Source organism: Oncorhynchus clarkii, chromosome 6 (assembly GCF_045791955.1).
Source record: "Oncorhynchus clarkii lewisi isolate Uvic-CL-2024 chromosome 6, UVic_Ocla_1.0, whole genome shotgun sequence".
NCBI classification, from domain to species: domain Eukaryota; kingdom Metazoa; phylum Chordata; class Actinopteri; order Salmoniformes; family Salmonidae; genus Oncorhynchus; species Oncorhynchus clarkii.
In genome coordinates, this window is record NC_092152.1 from 82,712,468 (window position 1) to 82,733,587 (window position 21,120).

The 21,120-nt window shown below is 44.5% G+C and overlaps 1 protein-coding gene across 1 annotated transcript in view; it reads right to left on the minus strand.

The window, feature by feature from the left end:
• Window positions 1-4,411: 4,411 nt before the first annotated feature.
• Window positions 4,412-21,120, minus strand: part of LOC139411725 (integrin alpha-11-like) — an 85,270-nt gene continuing 68,561 nt past the window's right edge. The window contains exons 17-29 of the mRNA XM_071158398.1: window positions 20,684-20,794; window positions 20,192-20,277; window positions 19,878-20,088; window positions 18,675-18,773; window positions 11,178-11,254; window positions 10,313-10,396; window positions 9,824-9,914; window positions 9,537-9,650; window positions 9,336-9,419; window positions 9,136-9,246; window positions 8,939-9,034; window positions 7,707-7,820; window positions 4,412-7,251 (exon numbers count right to left, since the gene is read on the minus strand). Coding sequence (XP_071014499.1) covers window positions 7,174-7,251; window positions 7,707-7,820; window positions 8,939-9,034; window positions 9,136-9,246; window positions 9,336-9,419; window positions 9,537-9,650; window positions 9,824-9,914; window positions 10,313-10,396; window positions 11,178-11,254; window positions 18,675-18,773; window positions 19,878-20,088; window positions 20,192-20,277; window positions 20,684-20,794 — 1,356 coding nt within the window. The 3' untranslated portion in view covers window positions 4,412-7,173. The remainder of the gene's footprint in view (window positions 7,252-7,706; window positions 7,821-8,938; window positions 9,035-9,135; window positions 9,247-9,335; window positions 9,420-9,536; window positions 9,651-9,823; window positions 9,915-10,312; window positions 10,397-11,177; window positions 11,255-18,674; window positions 18,774-19,877; window positions 20,089-20,191; window positions 20,278-20,683; window positions 20,795-21,120) is intronic.

The following is a 21,120-nucleotide window of genomic DNA, read 5'->3' on the forward strand; positions in this document are numbered from 1 at the left end:
TTATTTAGAGGAGACAAACTAAGATGCATACACAACATACACCCCGACACAATGTATGTTGGTAGGAATATGCACAATTTATGGGAGACAATTTCATTCAGAGTTCATAATCTGGAATTATTGCACATCAATAGGAGAATGTCATTGATGTTTCTGTAAATATTGGGGTATCTAAGAACATGGATAATCCGTTTTTAGCGCTATCTGCTTCCCCCTGCAGGATCGGACCTCAAACTAGGTCCTAGTCAGAGCCCTTGCCCAAAGATGGAAGCTGCCTATTTGTGAAAGCGACAATTCCATTCCTGCTTCCAATGTGTAAGAATAATTGTTTTGGCAGGTGTAAGGGCCAGCTAGTGAGAGGAGGCTGGACTCTGCCCAACATTCTACATTTACTCTCAGTGTTTGAGAGAACATGTTAATAAAGAATTCCAGAACACTGTGAATTCTCAGAGACCGCTGAGAGACTCACCCTGCACCTCACTGAGTGGAGTTTTTCATGGTGTACTAGTCATTGACTTCCACTACTGAGCCTTATCTACATCTACCATGAGAAACACAGACAGTGGAGATGTTCTGTCTGTCTCCTGCTCCATCAGTCTGCCTCGGTCTACTGCTCTGTCAGTCTCTCCCCCTCTGGGCGATCAGGTTGTGTATAAGTGAAGTGTGTTTGTCTACAGGGAATGTTGGTAGAAGACTCCGGTGTAGGGTAGACCTGCTTGCTAGTTTGCTTCAAAAGTGTCTGCTAAATGACATGTAAATTCACCTGAATGTTCCTGCAGGTAGAACCCGATCATAGGACAATTTAAACTTCTTGGGCATTGATACCCTAGTTACACTGGGCCATTTTTCCTCCTGAGTGTTTATGTTTGATTCAAAATATACATATATCATATTTGGTTTTAATGTTTAATGTGTAGCTAAGGTATTGAATATATGGTTTACTGGATGTGCAGTGTTTGGAACTGTGTAGCTATATGGTTTACTGGATTTTTGGAACTTTCTATAACAACGTGAATCATTTCTGTGCCAATGTAACAGTATAACTTTAGTCCGTCCCCTCGCCCATACCCGGGCTCGAACCAGGGACCCTCTGCACACATCAACAACTGACACCCACGAAGCATCATTACCCATCTCTCCACAAAAGCTGCAGCCCTTGCAGAGCAAAGGGAACCACTACTTCAAGGTCTCGGCAAGTGACCGTCACCGATTGAAACGCTATTAGCGCGCACCACCGTTAACTAGCTAGCCTTTTCACATCCGTTAGACCAACAGGTAACATACTAGGAGCTACTTTAGAGTTACTATGTACGATGTGCATACAGTCTATGTTCGAAAGGAGACTGGTATGTAAAGAAATGTCGTCTAAGGCAAGGAGAAAAACATGTTAATAGCTACTGAAGAAAAAACACTGTAACAGCTAGAGTTTAGTCTTCTCTCATCCCTGTTGTCTGTGTCATTTTGTCAAGGCATATGATTCATGTGTTAGACTACACATAGAAAAAAGGGTTATTTGGCTTTCCCCAATAGGAGAACCCTTTTTGGCTATCCATACATTTAAAAATAGAAAATGTTGCTGTTTAGTTTATATGGAATTTGAAATGATTTTTACCTTTGATACTTAAGTATATTAAATGACTACTTCTAGACTTTTACTCGTAGTATTTTGCTGGATCAATTTTACTTGAGTCATTTTCTATTAAGGTATCTTTACTTTGAGAGTGAGAGACTCTCCCCTATCTGACATCGATAACAGCATCACAGTGAAACTATCCATTCTTCTGCCCCTGCACTAATAATGATAAACTCAGCCCTGTTGGTCATTACCCCGGTCAATCACCAACTAGCTGTTCATTGCCTAACTTTTGTTAACCCCTAAAAAGGACAACTGGGTATTTTCTAGAAAGTAAAGCTTAGGGAAGCACTTTGCTAAATATAACATGTTTACATGCGTTTCCTGTTGTTTCAAATGGTCATTTTTAGCTGCTCTGCATTGATACACATTATTGTAGAAATCAAACACAGATTCAACCACAAAGACCAGGGAGGTTTTCCAATGCCTTGCAAAGAAAGGCACCTAAAAATGTAAAAAAAACACTGACTTTCAATATCTCTTTGAGCATGGTGAAGTTATTTAATTACACTTTGGATGGTGAATCAATGCACCCAGTCTTTACAAAGATACAGGAATCATTTGCTGCAGAGGAAGGAAACAGCTCAGGGATTTCCCTGGGAGGCCAATGGTGACTTTAAAACAGTTGCAGATTTTAATGGCTGTGATAGGAGAAAACTGAGGATGGATCAACAACATTGTGGTTACTCCACAATACTAACCTAAATGACAGAGTGAAAAGAAGGAAGTCTGTACAGAATACAAATATTCCAAAACATGCTGTTTGCAATAAGGCACTAAAGTAAATCTGCCAAAACTTTGTCCTGAATACAAAGTGTTATGTATTTGGTCTGTACCCGCTTTAAGTTAGTTTTAACAGTGGCCAAGTAGGATACTGTGGCTATTTGATCATAATGTACCATCAAAAACAATGGAGAAAATGCATCCCATAACATTTTAACATGGAAAAAGTTATCTCGTTCAGCCAACTGTAGCAAGCAATGTGTGGTGCTCAATGTAGTCCTACATTCCATCCAACTTTTGGGGGAAAAAACATGCAGGGTGTCACGACTCCCGCTGAAGTTGGCTCCCCTGCCTGTTCGGGCGGTGCTCGGCGGTCGTCGTCACCGGCCTACTAGCCGCCACCGATCCCTTTTTCTGTTTGTTTTGTCTTATTAGTTGCACCTGTGTTTAATTGTGTTTTTCTGATGTGCTACCTTATTTAAGGCTAGTGAACCCGCCCCTTTTTTGCGCGGTTTTGATTTTGTGTTACGTGTTGTTGTCGTTGGGTGTGTTCGTGCTCCGGACCGTGTACCCTGTGTTTTGGGTTGGTCAGTATTTTTCGCGCCCTGTGTTTTGGGCATTGGATTTTGGTGCCATTTTAAAGTGCACTTTTCCCTGTGAAACTCTCTGCTCTCTGCGCCTGATTCTACCTCACACACTCAGTCCCTCGTGACACGGGGCTTGACATTAACCTGTTTATCCACTTGTCCTTCAGATAGGGAAGTGACTGAAAATATTGTGGCGTACGATACCGGAAACCACTTTACAAAATAAGGTGCATTATTATTCCCACAATAGTATTACAGAGAATCAGATACATTATGCTACCCTCTGCCTATTGGCTACTCATCTTATTCAAGCCTGTCTCAAAATACAACACTGCCCCTTTAAGACAATAAAAAGCCCTTTGACCTGACTGGCTTTTCAAATATGTCTCTCAAAGCACGTTTTATGCTCTTGTAGGAAACATTCACTCCCCCATTTGCTGACTACAAATGATCTATAACTGGGCTAATAACTCACTAACTTGCAAAGGATAGAAACAAAATGTGCACACGTGGATACATGCAGTTCTCCCTTTGATCTCAAAACAAGCACATTTACTCAAGACCGATCATGCTGGAAATACAGTCCAATTCAAAGTAAATGTCACAGATCCATATATGGAAATGGTCTATTTGCATATAGGCCTACTGCAGCTCTTTTGGGTATGCTGCACTGGTCTGTGTAGTCTGTCTAGTGTACTGGCTGAGTCAGTAGAATCCTAGTCTGAAGCGCTCTGCCTACAACATTTCTTGCATAGTTCTTCTTGTTTAGGTATGTTGCGTTGAAAGTGGCTAATGCTGCTGTTGATTCGATCACAATTGCCAAAGTAAAGGGAAACGTTGATCGTGTTAACTAACGGAAAACTCTCGAAAGTGAATGAACTTCCATCTCGTGCTTCTTTCCGTGGGCTGATATTTCTTCTGCGAGGCAGTCTCAGGCTACTGCGCAGGCACGCAGTTTAGAGGGAATATTGCTGAGTACCACTCTAAACATTTTCAAGCATGGTGGTTGCTGCAACATGTTATGGGTATGCTTGTCATTGGCAAGGACTAGGGAGTTTTTTTTAGGATAAAAAAAGTAACGGAATGGAGCTAAGCACAGGCAAAATCCTAGAGGAAAACCTGGTTCAGTCTGCTTTCCACCAGACACTTGGAGACAAATTCAACTTTCAGCAGGACAATAACCTAAAATACAAGGCCAAATATCCACTGGAGTTGTTTACCAAGATAACATTGAATGTTCCTGAGTGGCTTATTTACATTTTTGGCATGAATATCTATGGCAAGACTTGAAAATGGCTGTCTAGCAATGATCAACAACCAACTTGACATAGTTTGAAGAATAATGGGCAAATATTGAACAATCCTGGTGTGAAAAGCTTTTAGAGTCTTACCCAGAGAGACTGACAGTTGTAATCGTTGCCAAAGGTGATTGTATTGACTCGGGGTGTTGAAGCTAAACAACATAGTGTTTTATTTTCCATTTAATAAAACGTTTGTATTTTTCTTCCACTTTGAAATTACAGTATTTTGTTTAAATCGTTGACTAAAAAATGACAATTTAAGCCCATTCGAGACAGTATGCACATTCGTGAGGCTAGCATCTCCATTGAACACAGGAGGTGGATGTCAACACCCCTCATCGAATATTTTAAAAAGTGTTCAAATAACTATGTATCCACCAATCCAAAGAGGGGAATAGGCCGTTCCGCTCTGTGGACAATGAATCCCATTGTTAGGGCGAAGACACAAGTATCTTGTCATTATATCCAGTATCTCCACACACACACACACACACAAGCGGAACACACGTGGGTGAAAGTTGGGGGAAGGGATTTTTCACGTGGGCGTAGGATCTCGACTGTAGTTTGAGGTTATTGATTCTAGCAGATAAGTTATGGAGAATTTATATCATTAACACATTTCTCACTTAAAGTACATAATACGTGGAGCTTTACCAGAGACGGAAGAGGAAGTGAGACACCCCACTGGCAGTTTTTATTCTGGTTCAAGGAAAGTCAATGAACTAACTAGATCAGACCCAGCTGCTATTGCATTGGTGTCTATGGAAGACTACACCATTAAAAGTAGACTTGAACTGACCATTATTTTCAATGGGAAATGGCCTGAGTGAACTATCTTCATTTATCCACCATATTTGACTTTACTTATGTGATGTGATGTTGTCCCAGTGCTCTGCTGGTCAGGACTTTTGCCTAGTTTGAAGGCTCTCTGTTTTAGAAGCCAGCTTCAATGTATCGGCTATTCATTTTGCTATTTTTGTCAGTTACTTCTATACAATTGTGTGTGTGTTTCACGGTGACGGGCATTGAAGGAGTGTCTCATACAAAACGCTGATAAAGTTGAGGCAACACAACAATAGATACAACACATTAGACATATTTTATTCTAGATGTATTAGAGTTGATTTATACCTCATCCACATGGGTTGGACACTGACATTCATGAATAAACAAAAGGGATTTCATTGACAAAAAAAACATTTGAAAATAATTCATTTGCACATAGAAGCACTAAACACCAATGGTCCGATCCTCATTAGCTCATGTAACATTACATGATAGCCCGCCATTTTGTTGAAATCCTGAATAAGTCGTTCTTCAACAGCTCAGAACAGGTGCATGTTGCGGGTGGAGAATAGTTCTATGCATATCCTTTCTTCAAAGGCTATTTGTTGTGGTGCAAAGCATGTCAGAAAACCCATTTGTATTTGTCTCGTAGGCTAAACACATTTGCCATGTCTCTAGAGGAACAGGATAATGCCACAATCCTTGTGGGGAATACTGGAAAATCACAATATTACACTTGGTTATGTATAAAAAGATACTTGACTATTTACAAAATTCAAGTTTGTATTTCTACAAAGTAAAAGTGCATCAAAATTATGAATTTATTCCATGTATTTTCCTCCAACGGAGATACTGTAGGACTAGTATGAGAGGAGAGGGGAAGGAACGTGGGATCTCCAAAACAGAAGGTCTTTTCTTGGGACTTACAAAAAAAACTGTTCTCTGGAAACAAAAGCACCAGAGAGTTTCTTGAATGTTGACAATTGTTGTCCTGGTGTCTTGGAGATGTTCAGTTCACAATACCATTCTCTAAAAGTCACTTGGGTAGAGTCACATCTACTGGCACATGCCGCCAACTTCTTTGTCTTTGTGTTTCTCTCCAGAAGTATGTACTGTACATGTCAGCACAGTCGGCCATAGTAAGCCAATATTGCCGCCTGCAGTTGGCACAGCACCTTGAGGTTTCTTCTTGTACAGTGTACAGTTATCTCAAAACAAAGCCTACCAAGGTGAATCAAATTTAAGCTGCTTGCCTCAGAATCATTGTCTGACTATAACTGCAGCCTTTTCTAAGTTAGTCATTATTACACCAATAGGAATGGACTCATCAACCAAAATATCTCTCCATCACTCTTCAATGTGGTCAGGAGGAAGGGTGCCATTGCCTAGATACAGGGTAGAGGTCAGAGGTGGGTAACCAGGGGCAGTGTGGGTGGAGGTTAGAGGTGGGTAACCATGGGGAAGGGTGTCTAGATACAGGGTAGAGGTTAGAGGTGGGTAACCAGGGGCAGTGTGGGTGGAGGTTAGAGGTGGGTAACCATGGGGAAGGGTGTCTAGCTAAAGGGTAGAGGTTAGAGGTGGGTAACCAGGGGCAGTGTGGGTGGAGGTTAGAGGTGGGTAACCAGGGGCAGTGTGGGTGGAGGTTAGAGGTGGGTAACCATGGGGAAGGGTGTCTAGCTAAAGGGTAGAGGTCAGAGGTGGGTAACCAGGGGGAAAGGTGTCTAGCTAAAGGGTAGAGGTCAGAGGTGGGTAACCAGGGGTAGTGTGGGTGGAGGTTAGAGGTGGGTAACCATGGGGAAGGGTGTCTAGCTAAAGGGTAGAGGTCATATGTGGGTAACCAGGGGGAAAGGTGTCTAGCTAAAGGGTAGAGATCAGAGGTGGGTATTGGTAACCAGGCACCGAGGAGGGTCCAGTAGTCTCAGCAGTACAGTGGAGGGCAGGGCATTATGGTTGGTAGTGCTAACGTCTCATGGGTCATACAGGTACAGTTGGTCATCCAGTGCACTGAGCAGGTCTTGATCTGACGGTCTCATCTTGCAGAGCCTTCTGGACTGTACCGCTGTAGTGTCGGGGGGATGGGACAGTCCCTGAGTGTTGGTTCCCCTGTGTGTGTGTGTGATGGCTGGTCCCTCGCCTGCGTTAGTTACCGCTCCTCTGCCACCTTTCCATTGGTCTCCTGCTCATCCTCTTCTCTCCTCTTCTGCCTCTGGAAGAAGCCAAGCTTGGAGGAGGAGGGAGAAGTGAGATTGAGAGGCATAGATACTTCTAGATCGTTTTCATAGAAACAATCTCAGCTGGCTTTATCAGTGTGGGAAAATACATACAATAATGTACAATCATTCTTTGCCAGAAGAGGGCAGTGTCGTCCACTATTACACTGCAGTTACAACACTGTCTAGACGTCAGTCAGTTAAAATCCTCCTACTGAATTTAGAGAAAGAACCTGAGTGTTCCTGAAATGGCACACTATGCTCACTGTCACTTCTGCAATCCAGGACAGTACAATTACAGGTGCAATCGGGTAATTATCTATCTAGTTTAAACAAACACAAATCCTGTTGCTGTAAACTCACTATCTAGATATGATTATGTCCATGATAAATGTATATTGTGATCATCATGCCGTTGTAATGTTTGTACATGATGAAAGCTCCAGGGTAGTAGGGCAGGGTTTACCTTCCATAGAGCTAGGCTGAGCAGGGACAGCAGCAACAACCCTCCCAGCGTGCTCCCAATGATAATCCAGATTGAGATTCTGTAATCCCCTTCTTTCCTAATCTCCAGGATTATCTGTGGAAACAAGCACACAAAACAAGACAAAATGGCACCCCGATCAAACAACAAAAGCTGATCCTAATTCAGTTTACACGTCATAGACTGCAGTAGATACCAGTCTACTATTGGAAATCTTACTACATGTTGCTTTTCTCTACCATTGGAAGACTTTCGAAGGGCAGATTCTAGGGTTTTTAAAAGCAACTGGTGCCTCTAAAGCTCTTGTACACACACATTATATGCAGATCTGTCTTGCGTGAGGCTTTGTGGGTCAGTGTTAACACGGTGTCATCTTGCGTGATGCTTTGTGGGTCAGTGTCAACACGGTGTCATCTTGCGTGATGCTTTGTGGGTCAGTGTTAACACGGTGTCATCTTGCGTGATGCTTTGTGGGTCAGTGTTAACACGGTGTCATCTTGCGTGATGCTTTGTGGGTCAGTGTTAACCTCTTACTTCTACCCCCTCCTTTTTTGAAAATTCTGTTAAAAATCGCGCACGGTGTCATCTTGCGTGATGCTTTGTGGGTCAGTGTTAACACGGTGTCATCTTGCGTGATGCTTTGTGGGTCAGTGTTAACACGGTGTCATCTTGCGTGATGCTTTGTGGGTCAGTGTTAACACGGTGTCATCTTGATCACCGGTTTGACTGGGATTCCATCTGACCAACGATGCATTCAGAATAAAATGTTTCCATGCTCTCTTTCCCTGTGGAGTCTCGTCAAAAGCAGAGATGAAGGGAACTGGTTGTGCTTCTAAGAGCGCTGAGTTGAGTGCATAACAACTTTGTGTGACTGGTTGTTGCTTAACTCTAAATATTGGCCTATAGGTGGCAGCAAAGAGCAGTGTATGGGAGAACAGGGCTACACCACATGTGTTGCTGTTGGTCCTTTCGGTCCTTAAGCACCATGCAGTCAATCATGTGTGTTAGAATAACAGCCTTGGCTGTGAGGATTCTGCATAGCTATTAGGAGGTCATTTGTAGAACATGAACTGCAACTATAGTGAAAAGTAGTCTAGTCTCTTGGCCAGGCTGCTGTTGAAAATACAAGTTTTCAATCGAATGAATGAATGAATGACTCTATAGAAAAGGTTATGCACTGAAGTGTGTCTTGACTCAGAGTGTTTTGTACTCACATGTCTGACAGGCCTTTCTTCATGAAGAAACATGGGGCTTGAAGGTGGAAGTTCTACTGTTGCACTCGTCACCAGTTCCAGGACTTTGAACCTCAGCTGGTGTTGTAAGAGAGGGTGAATGAACACAACAGGAAGTTGACGTCTCACAGACATGCTCAAGGAGTGTAGGATTTAGCAGTGGAATGCGATATACTCACAGCATGCAAGGCGTCCAACCGCAATGCCCCCCTGATTCTGACGCTGACTTCCTTGTAGGGGTTCAGGTTGACAGTGCATTGGACCGGCAGAGGCAGAGTATTGGACTGGTTCTGAATAGGGGCCAAACACAAGCTTGTTAGTTAAGAATGTTCCATTATTTAGGTAAGCTAGTTGAAATCATATGGTGTGGGTGGGTTACCAGGCGTGAGACTCGAGAGAGGTCTTCTGGGGACGCCCTGCTCTGTGCCACATGTTGAGGGGGTATGCAGCGGGTACCGTCTGTCTAAGGAGACAGAATTACATCTCCGTTAGAACCGAGACAGTATGAGTACACACTTGGTGGTCTCTCAAAGGAAACAGACCATTCTACGTCCTTGACCAGATTTTCAAGTCCTCTCACTTTGTCAATATGGAAGTCCGATATCTGCAACAGCTGGTTCCCGTTTTTGGTCATCTCTGGAATTTCTATATTCAACTGCAGGTCCCTCACGGGAAAGAAGCCCAGGTTCTGAATCTGGGAGAAATATAGGGCACTAATTCAATAAAAAAGCAAAAAAGCAATAAAAAATAGTTGGGGTATTTTGTAAATGTAATTACAGTATTTCTACACTGTAAAGACAATTGATTGTTGCGTGGTTGATGTGTGATTGTGGCCCAACCCTGTGTGTTGTGACCTTTCATCCTCACCTGGAAGGTGAAGTTAAATGGAGGACCAATATTTCCTGGTATCTCCAGGGAGAGGTCTGCTTTGATTTCACAGCCAGAGGGGTTGGAGTCCCTTTACGGAGAAAGGAAGGTGATACACTCAATCATGTACAGTGGCATGGGGCGGCAGGGTAGCCTAGTGGTTAGAGCGTTGGTCTAGTAACCGGAAGGTTGCAAAGTTCAAACCCCCGAGCTGACAAGGTACAAATCTGTCGTTCTGCACCTGAACAAGCAGTTAACCCACTGTTCCTAGGCCGTCATTGAAAATAAGAATTTGTTCTTAACTGACTTGCCTAGTTAAATAAAGATAAAATATCTGTATACTGTATATCTATGTTTGCCATTGTGTCTGTGCAACACTAAATCAACATTGAATCTGTCAGTTCTAGTGACAAGAGTTTAATGAGTTTATTTAAGGAGAGTGACAGAAGGAGAAGGAACGTTAGAGAGGACATTGTGACAAAGACAAACCTTGTAAATAGGAGGTCAGCCTCGTATTTCAGCGGGTGAAAGATGTCGTTGAAATTGTCTTCTAAGGTAACCTCCTCTCCGTCACTGCAGAGAGAAAAAAAATGCATTTCAACTAATCTGGCATGCCAAACTCACATCTCAATGGGACTGCATGCCAAACTCACATCTCAATGGGACTGCATGCCAAGTCACCCTTGGATGACGAGAACATATTTCAGAGATGTTATAGCTCAGTTTCTGTATATCCTGTTTCTCACTGGGTGGATCTGTAGTCTGTGGTTAGTGTGATGAATCAGTTAATTGTTGTAAAACTGATTGAGATTCAGTATCTGCAGGTTTTCACCCTCTTTTCACCCTCACCCTGATTAGTGACTGTTTGACACCACCCTCATCTGTTGATTAGTGACTGTTTGACACCACCCTCATCTGTTGATTAGTGACTGTTTGACACCACCCTCATCTGTTGATTAGTGACTGTTTGACACCACCCTCATCTGTTGATTAGTGACTGTTTGACACCACCCTCATCTGTTGATTAGTGAGTGTTTGACACCACCCTCATCTGTTGATTAATGAGTGTTTGACACCACCCTCATCTGTTGATTAGTGACTGTTTGACACCACCCTCATCTGTTGATTAGTGAGTGTTTGACACCACCCTCATCTGTTGATTAGTGAGTGTTGGACACCACCCTCACCCTGATTAGTGACTGTTTGACACTAGGAAAGTCAGGAGAGCAGAAACTCCTGAGCTAAGAACATTAGCTCATTATCTCACCTGGTCATAACTGTAAAAAATAATATTCATCAGACAAAGTGTTTAAAAAAACAGTTTAATATTTGAAGTGGTTTAGTGCGCCCTCACCTGCTGGCTTCTAGAATGACTCGTACGTGGTCCAGGAACACTGATCGGCTGAACTCAAACTCCAGGCGGAAAGATACCTACGTGGGGGACGACCAGAGAGAGTATTATAGTACCACGATGACAATGTTTCCAGATATTAATTTACTGTAGTCATTCCTCTCACAGGAAATATCATGCCTTTGCGTCATTGTAAATAACTTTGTGGGTCAAAGGTGTTTTCCTTGTGTAATTCTTGGACAGTCTTAACTCAGTTCTGTCAACATTGCTGATTTGGTCGTTACAGTGCTCGTACTAGTCACATTACCCATGAGTTTTGCCACAACAGAACAGTCAGAACATGCATACAGGTGTGGACACAGAGTAGAGCTGAGCTGAGAGCAGTAGCACTGGGTGAGGGTTCTCCTGGCTATAAACCCTTTCCAAACTGTACGCTCCCTCAGTCCCCAGCCTCCGACAATAATACATCCCACATTAGGGATTAAAGAGAGAAGCCTGCAATAACCTGGACTAAGTCCTTGGCCCAGGACCCAAGGAGCCTGCAGCCCTGTTGGTACCAAACTAAGAACCAGGGCATTTCCCCTCTGAAGACCAAGCACTGAACATATGTACAATTACTGTACTGCCAACATGGATGGGTTCAATGGAGACACACTGTAGCTACCGTGAGTTTACATATGCCTGATTCTAAATCAACCCTTAAAACCTAGGAACCTTGTACCTTCATGTAGATGTAAACAGATTGGATATGGACAGTAGGCGAGAGTGGAGTGTTTTACATTCTGCATCACTACGTCAAGAGAAATAATATCTACATATATTTCAGGATGTTATGTATAATAATCAGGGTCGGTAGTCATTTAGGCAGGTTACCTTAGTGTTCTTGGGCACAGGGACTATGGTGGTCTGCTTGAAACATGTTGGTATTACAGACTCGGTCAGGGAGAAAATATCAGTGAAGACACTTGCCAGTTGGTCAGCGAATGCTTTGAGTACACGTCCTGGTAATCCGTCTGGCCCTGCGGCCTTGTGGATGCTGAACTGTTTAAAGGTCTTACTCACATTGGCTGCGGAGAGCGTGATCACACAGTCGTCCAGAACAGCTGATGCTCTCATGCATGTTTCAGTGTTACTTGCCGCGTAGCGAGCATATAAGTTATTTAGCTCGTCTGGTAGGCTCGTGTCACTGGGCAGCTCTTGGCTGTGCTTCCCTTTTTACCCTGTAATAGTTTGCAAGCCCTGCCACATCCGACTAGCATCAGAGCCGGTGTACTACGATTCAATCTTAGTCCTGTATTGCCGCTTTGTCTGTTTGATGGTGTGTCGGAGGGCATAGGATTTCTTATAAGCTTCCGGGTTAGGTTCCCGCTCCTTGAAAGCGGCAGCTCTACCCTTTAGCTCAGTGCGAATGTTGCCTGTAATCCATGGCTTCTGGTTGGGGTATGCACGTACAGTCATGTGGGGACGACGTCCTCGATGCACTTATTGATAAAGCCAGTGACTGATGTGGTGTACTCCTCAATGCCATCGGTAGAATCCTGGATTATATTCCAGTCTGTGCTAGCAAAACAGTCCTGTAGCTTAGCATCTGCTTCATCTGACCACTTTTTATAGACTGAGTCACTTGTGCTTCCTGCTTTAATTTTTGCTTGTAAGCAGGAATCAGGAGGATAGAATTATGGTCAGATTTGCCAAATGGAGGGCGAGGGAGACCTTCTCTGTGTGTGGAGTTAAGGTGGTCTAGAATTGTTTCCTCTCTGGTTGCATATTTAACATGCTGACATAAATTAGGTAAAACTGATTTAAGTTTCACCTGCATTAAAGTCCCCGGCCACTAGGAGCGCCGCCTCTGGATGAGCGTTTTCCTGTTTGCTTATGGCGGAATACAGCTCGCTGAGTGCGGTTTACGTGCCAGCATCGGTCTGTGGACGTATGTAGACAGCTACGATAAATATAGATAATCTCTCTAGGTAGAGAGAGAGACTCTACCTCAGGCGAGCAAACCTTGAGACTTCCTTAGATATCGTGCACCAGCTGTTTATATATATGCATAGTCCCCCGCCCTGTGTATTACCAGAGGCTGCTGTTCTATCCTGCCGATAGAATGTATAACTGTTTCCTGCTCCAGCAAAATCGCAGTTCAGATGTCCAGAAGCTCTTTTCGGTCATAAGAGACGGTAGCAGTAACATTATGTACAAAACAAGATGCGAACAACGTGAAAAAACGAACAAAATAGCATGGTTGGTTAAGAGCCGATAAGACGGCAGCCCTCCCCTCCGACACCATCACTACTACATCACCCCTCCGGTGCCATCACTACTACATCACCCCTCCGGCACCATCACTACTACATCACCCCTCCGGTGCCATCACTACTACATCACCCCTCCGGTGCCATCACTACTACATCACCCCTCCGGTGCCATCACTACTACATCACCCCTCCGGCGCCATCACTACTACATCACCCCTCCGGTGCCATCACTACTACATCACCCCTCCGGCACCATCACTAGTACATCACCCCTCCGGTGCCATCACTACTACATCACCCCTCCGGTGCCATCACTACTACATCACCCCTCCGGCACCATCACTACTACATCACCCCTCCGGTGCCATCACTACTCCATCACCCCTCCGGTGCCATCACTACTACATCACCCCTCCGGTGCCATCACTACTACATCACCCCTCCGGCACCATCACTACTACATCACCCCTCCGGTGCCATCACTACTACATCACCCCTCCGGCACCATCACTACTACATCACCCCTCCGGCACCATCACTACTACATCACCCCTCCGGTGCCATCACTACTACATCACCCCTCCGGCGCCATCACTACTACGTCACCCCTCCGGTGCCATCACTACTACGTCACCCCTCCGGCGCCATCACTACTACATCACCCCTCCGGTGCCATCACTACTACATCACCCCTCCGGCGCCATCACTACTACGTCACCCCTCCGGCACCATCACTACTCCATCACCCCTCCGGCGCCATCACTACTACATCACCCCCACTTTTTGTTTTTACACTGCTGCTACTCGCTGCTTATTGTCTATGCATAGTTACTTTACCCCTACCTACATGTACAAATGACACTTTTTATATATTTTTTTACTGTAGTTTATTTAGTAAATATTTTCTTAACTCTATTTCTTGAACTGCATTGTTGGTTAAGGGCTTGTAAGTAAGCATTTCACAGTAAGGTCTACCTACACCTGTTGTATTCGGCGGATGTGACTAATAACATTTGATTTGATGTGACAAACAAAATTTGATTTGTATTTGTGTTGACACTTAACCTGTCCAGACGGCCAAAGTAATCCCTGCAACACTTAGCAGTAAGGACATTCTCTTCACAAAAACAGACACAAACAAGCCTAAATTCCAGCTGTATTTAGTATGCAGTGCATAGTCAGCCTACTAACTGCAATCCTTGGCCCCATTCAAGGAGGGGGAGAGAAGAGGAGGAGAGGCGGGGAGCATTGTTAACTGTCCTCCATCGCATGATGGACCCCTGATTCATTCCGGCTGGGCAGGAAGGAATGCCTAATGAGGCAGCTATCTTCCTGCCTGTATAGAATGCCTCAACTCTGACAGAACACAGTTACTGAATGTACACAAACAAGAACCTCTACATTATAACACCCATTTGTTTTACTATCCTTGTGGGGACCAAACAATTGATTGCCATTCAAAATCCTATTTTCCTCTAACTCCTAAATCTAATCTCTAAGTCTAAAATTGTATTTTTCCTTATGATGACCTGGCGAAATATCCCCACTTGTCTGAATTGTTCTTATTTTAATATCCTTGTGAGGACTTCTGTTTTTGGTAAAACCAAAAACACACACTGTGCTGTAGGCATCAGATATGTCAAAGGAATGTTCATCTTGTCTGCCTGACCAAAATGCTGAGGACTGGGTCAGTTTATGCCAGGTCCTATGGGGGGAGGATATTGACAGTAATAATAACTCTAATGGTTGGCTTCAGCGGCATTGGCTTGGAAGACATCACAGTGAAGCAGTGTGGGTAATGACTGGGGCCAATCAGAGCCCTGACACAGTGGAGTGGTGTGGGTAATGACTGGGGCCAATCAGAGCCCTGACACAGTGGAGTGGTGTGGATAATGACTGGGGCCAATCAGAGCCCTGACACAGTGGAGCGGTGTGGGTAATGACTAGGGCCAATCAGAGCCCTGACACAGTGGAGAATGTAAAACCAGAAAGTGCCTTAGGTACTCTCCTCTGCTCTGGGCCAACTCAAGACACCATAGTAAAGTGTTTCCCAAACTGAGTCCTGGGGACCCCAAGGGGGGCATGTTTAGTTTCTTTCCCTAGCACTACACAGCTGATGAAAATAATCAACTCATCATTCATCTTTGAATATTTGAATCAGCTGTGTAGTGCTTTGGGGAAAAAACAAATGGGAACACCTTGGGGTCCCCGGGACTGAGTTTGGGAAACCCTGTAATAGCACTATACCGTACTGTACCCATCTGATGCTACTCTCCTCTGTTCTGGGCCAACTCCAGCCACTGTAGCACTATACCGTACTGTACTTATCTGATGCTACTCTCCTCTGTTCTGGGCCAACTCCAGCCACTGTAGCACTATACCGTACTGTACCTATCTGATGTTACTCTGTTCTGGGCCAACTCCAGCCACTGTAGCACTATACCGTACTGTACCTATCTGATGTTACTCTGTTCTGGGCCAACTCCAGCCACTGTAGAGCTATACCGTACGATACCCACTCTCTACAGGGAACACTGCTGGTTTCACTGGGCTGGCCTCTGCTCTCTACAGGGAACACTGCTGGTTTCACTGGGCTGGCCTCTACAGGGAACACTGCTGGTTTCACTGGGCTGGCCTCTACAGGGAACACTGCTGGTTTCACTGGGCTGGCCTCTGCTCTCTACAGGGAACACTGCTGGTTTCACTGGGCTGGCCTCTGCCCTCAACAGGGAACACTGCTGGTTTCACTGGGCTAGCCTCTACAGGGAACACTGCTGGTTTCACTGGGCTGGCCTCTACAGGGAACACTGCTGGTTTCACTGGGCTGGCCTCTACAGGGAACACTGCTGGTTTCACTGGGCTGGCCTCTACAGGGAACACTGCTGGTTTCACTGGGCTGGCCTCTGCTCTCTACAGGGAACACTGTTGGTTTCACTGGGCTGGCCTCTGCTCTCTACAGGGAACACTGTTGGTTTCACTGGGCTGGCTTTGCAGCTAGGGTGGTTTACTGGGAGTCTTAACTCAGTACCACACTTTAAAGAGACCCAACCAGAACAGAAAACATCTGGCTTGTGACTCTGTCTGGCTCCCATTCAAACACAATGACTGTGGGTGATTAATTAATTTCATTTTTTTTAAGGGTCCCCCAACATGGCCCCAGATCAGATCCCTCAGAAGGGTCCCCCAACATGGCCCCAGATCAGATCCCTCAAAAGGGTCCCCAACGTGGCCCCAGATCAGATCCCTCAGAAGGGTCCCCGACGTGGCCCCAGATCAGATCCCTCAGAAGGCTCCCTCAACATGGCCCCAGATCAGATCCCTCAGAAGGCTCCCTCAACATGGCCCCAGATCAGATCCCTCAGAAGGCTCCCTCAACATGGCCCCAGATCAGATCCCTCAGAAGGCTCCCCCAACATGGCCCCAGATCAGATCCCTCATAAGGGTCCCCCAACATGGCCCCAGATCAGATCCCTCAGAAGGCTCCCCCAACATGGCCCCAGATCAGATCTCTCAGAAGGCTCCCCCAACATGGCCCCAGATCAGATCCCTCAGAAGGGTTTTTGTTGGAGAGAATATGAAGCAAATAATCCTGCGGTAATTCTGTTGTCAAGGAGATTACCGTTATTTGCGCTAATGACTTGGTGGGGTAATGTGGTGGGAGGATTGGGGAGTGGATGAAACGGGTGGTTAACTGAGACCACTACTTGCTCGCTGTGTGTGTGTGACCTTTATTTATATATGCATTTGATTATCCAGATATTTCATTGGAACAGAATACATCTCCATTTGAAGTGTCTTTCTGTGCTACTAGAAATAAAGCAATTACTGTTGAGTTACTGTTACTGTTGAGTTACTGTTACTGTTGAGTTACTGTTACTGTTGAGTTACTGTTACTGTTACTGTTACTGTTACTGTTGAGTTACTGTTACTGTTGAGTTACTGTTACTGTTACTGTTACTGTTGAGTTACTGTTACTGTTACTGTTGAGTTACTGTTACTGTTGAGTTACTGTTACTGTTACTGTTACTGTTGAGTTACTGTTACTGTTGAGTTACTGTTACTGTTACTGTTGAGTTACTGTTACTGTTACTGTTGAGTTACTGTTACTGTTGAGTTACTGTTACTGTTACTGTTGAGTTACTGTTACTGTTGAGTTACTGTTACTGTTGAGTTACTGTTACTGTTGAGTTACTGTTACTGTTACTGTTGAGTTACTGTTACTGTTGAGTTACTGTTACTGTTGAGTTACTGTTACTGTTCTGTTACTGTTACTGTTACTGTTACTGTTGAGTTACTGTTACTGTTGAGTTACTGTTACTGTTACTGTTGAGTTACTGTTACTGTTGAGTTACTGTTACTGTTGAGTTACTGTTACTGTTACTGTTGAGTTACTGTTACTGTTGAGTTACTGTTACTGTTACTGTTACTGTTGAGTTACTGTTGGTGTTGAATTACTGTTACTGTTGGTGACTCCAGGTTACTGAATGCCTGAATGTGTTCTAATGTTCTCTGGCATGCCACGGGGTTCTATTTCTGGATACCAGACTATAAAAAGCTATAAAGAGATGATCAAATAAGTGTTGTTTTTTAACCAAACTCCTATGTTCAGTGCTTAGGGGCATAGACACATGTTAAGTGTGGATACTTGTTTGTACAGGGCTGTTCGGATGAGATATGTATATATTTGTGAGGCAGTTAGATGTGATTTTGGTGTATGTAGTTGATTGTATAAAGGGCAATAATGCATTTTGTTATGATATTTTGTTGTGATGGTGTTTGCTAAGCCCAGGAGAACTGTTGTACCATAATATTGACAATATTAAAGTGGTGGAGATGGTTACCAGCACACTGCTGACAGCCATCTTGACGGGAGTTGGGTCAGGAAGGACACTCTTCCATAACTCTTAGATGGTCGGGTTGGATAGGTGGGTGACTTGATTGTAAAATGTCCAGGATCAACCCCATATAGATTAACCATGGTGCAGCTTGATCAACTCTGTGGTTGCAAATGGTCTGTATTACTTTACTATGGTCTTTAATGGTCCACTGTTTTGGTTTACTGTTCTGGTAAGCACTGTTATGGTCTATGGTCTCCTATTCTGATCCATGATATGCTACAGTACTCCACTAAGAGCAGCTGTGGTACCCTGTGGTCATGAACGGTCTGGTATGGTGCATTGTGGTGAACTGTGTCTCAGTGTGGTCTACCTTGAATGCCTGTGTCATTAAAGGGACTCTCACTCACCTGCGTCTTGGCTCTCATGAAGGGAGCGCTGACGTTGCAGGTCTTCTCGTGCCTCTGTCTGTCCTCACTGCGACACTCTATCTTGATATCCGAGTTGTCCTGAGATGGAAACAGAGATAAAACACACTGAGACAATCTCCTACATAAGACAAGCCTGAATTCCCTCAGGAATAATTCTATTCTATATGGCTAGAACAGGTGCAGTAGTACTCCATACTGTATTTGAGGAAAGCTTGTTATTAAATAGACAGACTGTACTAGTCTAAAGGTGACTGGCCAAATCATCTTCACACTGACTTCTGTGAGCAGTCAACCAAGCACTGTTTCTGTGACTCTGCGCTACTGGTGTACTGTTGTCTGCAGTACTGGTGTACTGGTGTCTGCAGTACTGGTGTACTGGTGTCTGCAGTACTGGTGTACTGGTGTCTGCAGTACTGGTGTACTGGTGTCTGCAGTACTGGTGTACTGGTGTCTGCAGTACTGGTGTACTGGTGTCTGCAGTACTAGTGTACTGTTGTCTGCAGTACTAGTGTACTGTTGTCTGCAGTACTGGTGTACTGGTGTCTGCAGTACTGGTGTACTGGTGTCTGCAGTACTGGTGTACTGGTGTCTGCAGTACTGGTGTACTGGTGTCTGCAGTACTGGTGTACTGGTGTCTGCAGTACTAGTGTACTGTTGTCTGCAGTACTAGTGTACTGTTGTCTGCAGTACTGGTGTACTGGTGTCTGCAGTACTGGTGTCTGCAGTACTGGTGTACTGGTGTCTGCAGTACTGGTGTCTGCAGTACTGGTATACTGGTGTCTGATGTACTGGTGTCTGCAGTACTGGTGTACTGGTATCTGCAGTACTGGTATACTGGTGTCTGCAGTACTGGTATACTGGTATCTGCGGTACTGGTGTACTGGTGTCTGCAGTACTGGTGTACTGGTGTCTGCGGTACTGGTGTACTGGTATCTGCGGTACTGGTATACTGGTATCTGCGGTACTGGTATACTGGTATCTGCGGTACTGGTATACTGGTATCTGCGGTACTGGTATACTGGTGTCTGCGGTACTGGTGTCTGCAATACTGGTATTCTGGTGTACTGTTGTCTGCAGTACTGTTGTCTACTGTACTGCCATTTATTGGACTGTATTGTTACACTATAGTCTTTGGGTCCTGGAGTAGTGGTCTTTAAAATCCAATGTACTGTGAATCATCACCTTGACTATGAGACTAGAGAATCGTAGGTTAGGAGTGTAGGTGATGTTGAGGCGGGCTCCGTAGGCGTTTTCTCCTCTGTTCTCCAGACGAACGTCCACCACCATCCTCCTCCTCGATCCCTCCATCACTCGCTCTGACCCCTCCGCCCCTCCTTCGGACAGACGTCGACACATCGCACCCCTGGAGTGGACTGCATTCCCACAGAACTGCCTGTGGGGGGAGGGGGGGAAATCAATCAATTCTGATCTGTGTGTGTGTGTGTGGTGTGTGGTGTGTGGTGTGTGGTGTGTGGTGTGTGTGTGTGTGCGCTCACCTCCAAGACAGCAGGTCAGTTGTACTCTGTAAGGACAGGCCTGGTATACAGCGGTCGTCCTCATCACAGCCATTCCAGAAGGGAAGCTAGTAGAGCGGGAGATACTCAGTTACAATCCATATGATAGTACGGCTATGCCAAGAGGTCTGGACCTTTATGGTACAGCGACTACTATGCTTGCCCTGCAATCCATAGTGTCACTGGTTCAAGCCCCTGGAGGTTCCCCTTAATCGCTACAATACCACTCATAAAGCTGTAGACTAAGAGCTAAACAAGGAGACGACTGGTTAGTGGTCAGGTCAAGCAGTCATGTGACCCGCTCAAAGCGCTTCCTTCCTTCGTCGCTTCCTTGAAGTGATCACTGAATTGATATGATTGGACAGATGAACGGAAGGTTCCAGCAAATATTGTTTTTTTTACCTTTCCAGACATTTCTAATCAGTGATTACATAAGAAGTGATGATTGTCAGTGGTCAGATGTGTGTATCTCACCTCAGTCCTGAAGGTGGTGGGCCAGGTGTCGTCCAGCGCAGGGCCCTGGTCGGGATCCTGCAGTGCCACTGCCACAGTGAACACGATGGGCCTCACGTAGTCCGTGGTCTCCTGGATCAACAACACGTGGGGAGGATTAGCATTATTACAACTGTATGATAGGATAGAATAGGAAACATTATAATGATAGGATAGGAAACGTTATAATGTTAGGATAGAATAGGAAACGTTATAATGATAGGATAGGAAATGTTGTAATGTTAGGATAGAATAGGAAACTTTATAATGATAGGATAGAATAGGAAACTTTATAATGATAGGATAGAATAGGAAATGTTATAATGATAGAATAGGAAATGTTATAATGATAGGATAGAATAGGAAACATAATGATAGGATTGAATAGGAAACATAATGATAGGATAGAATAGGAAATG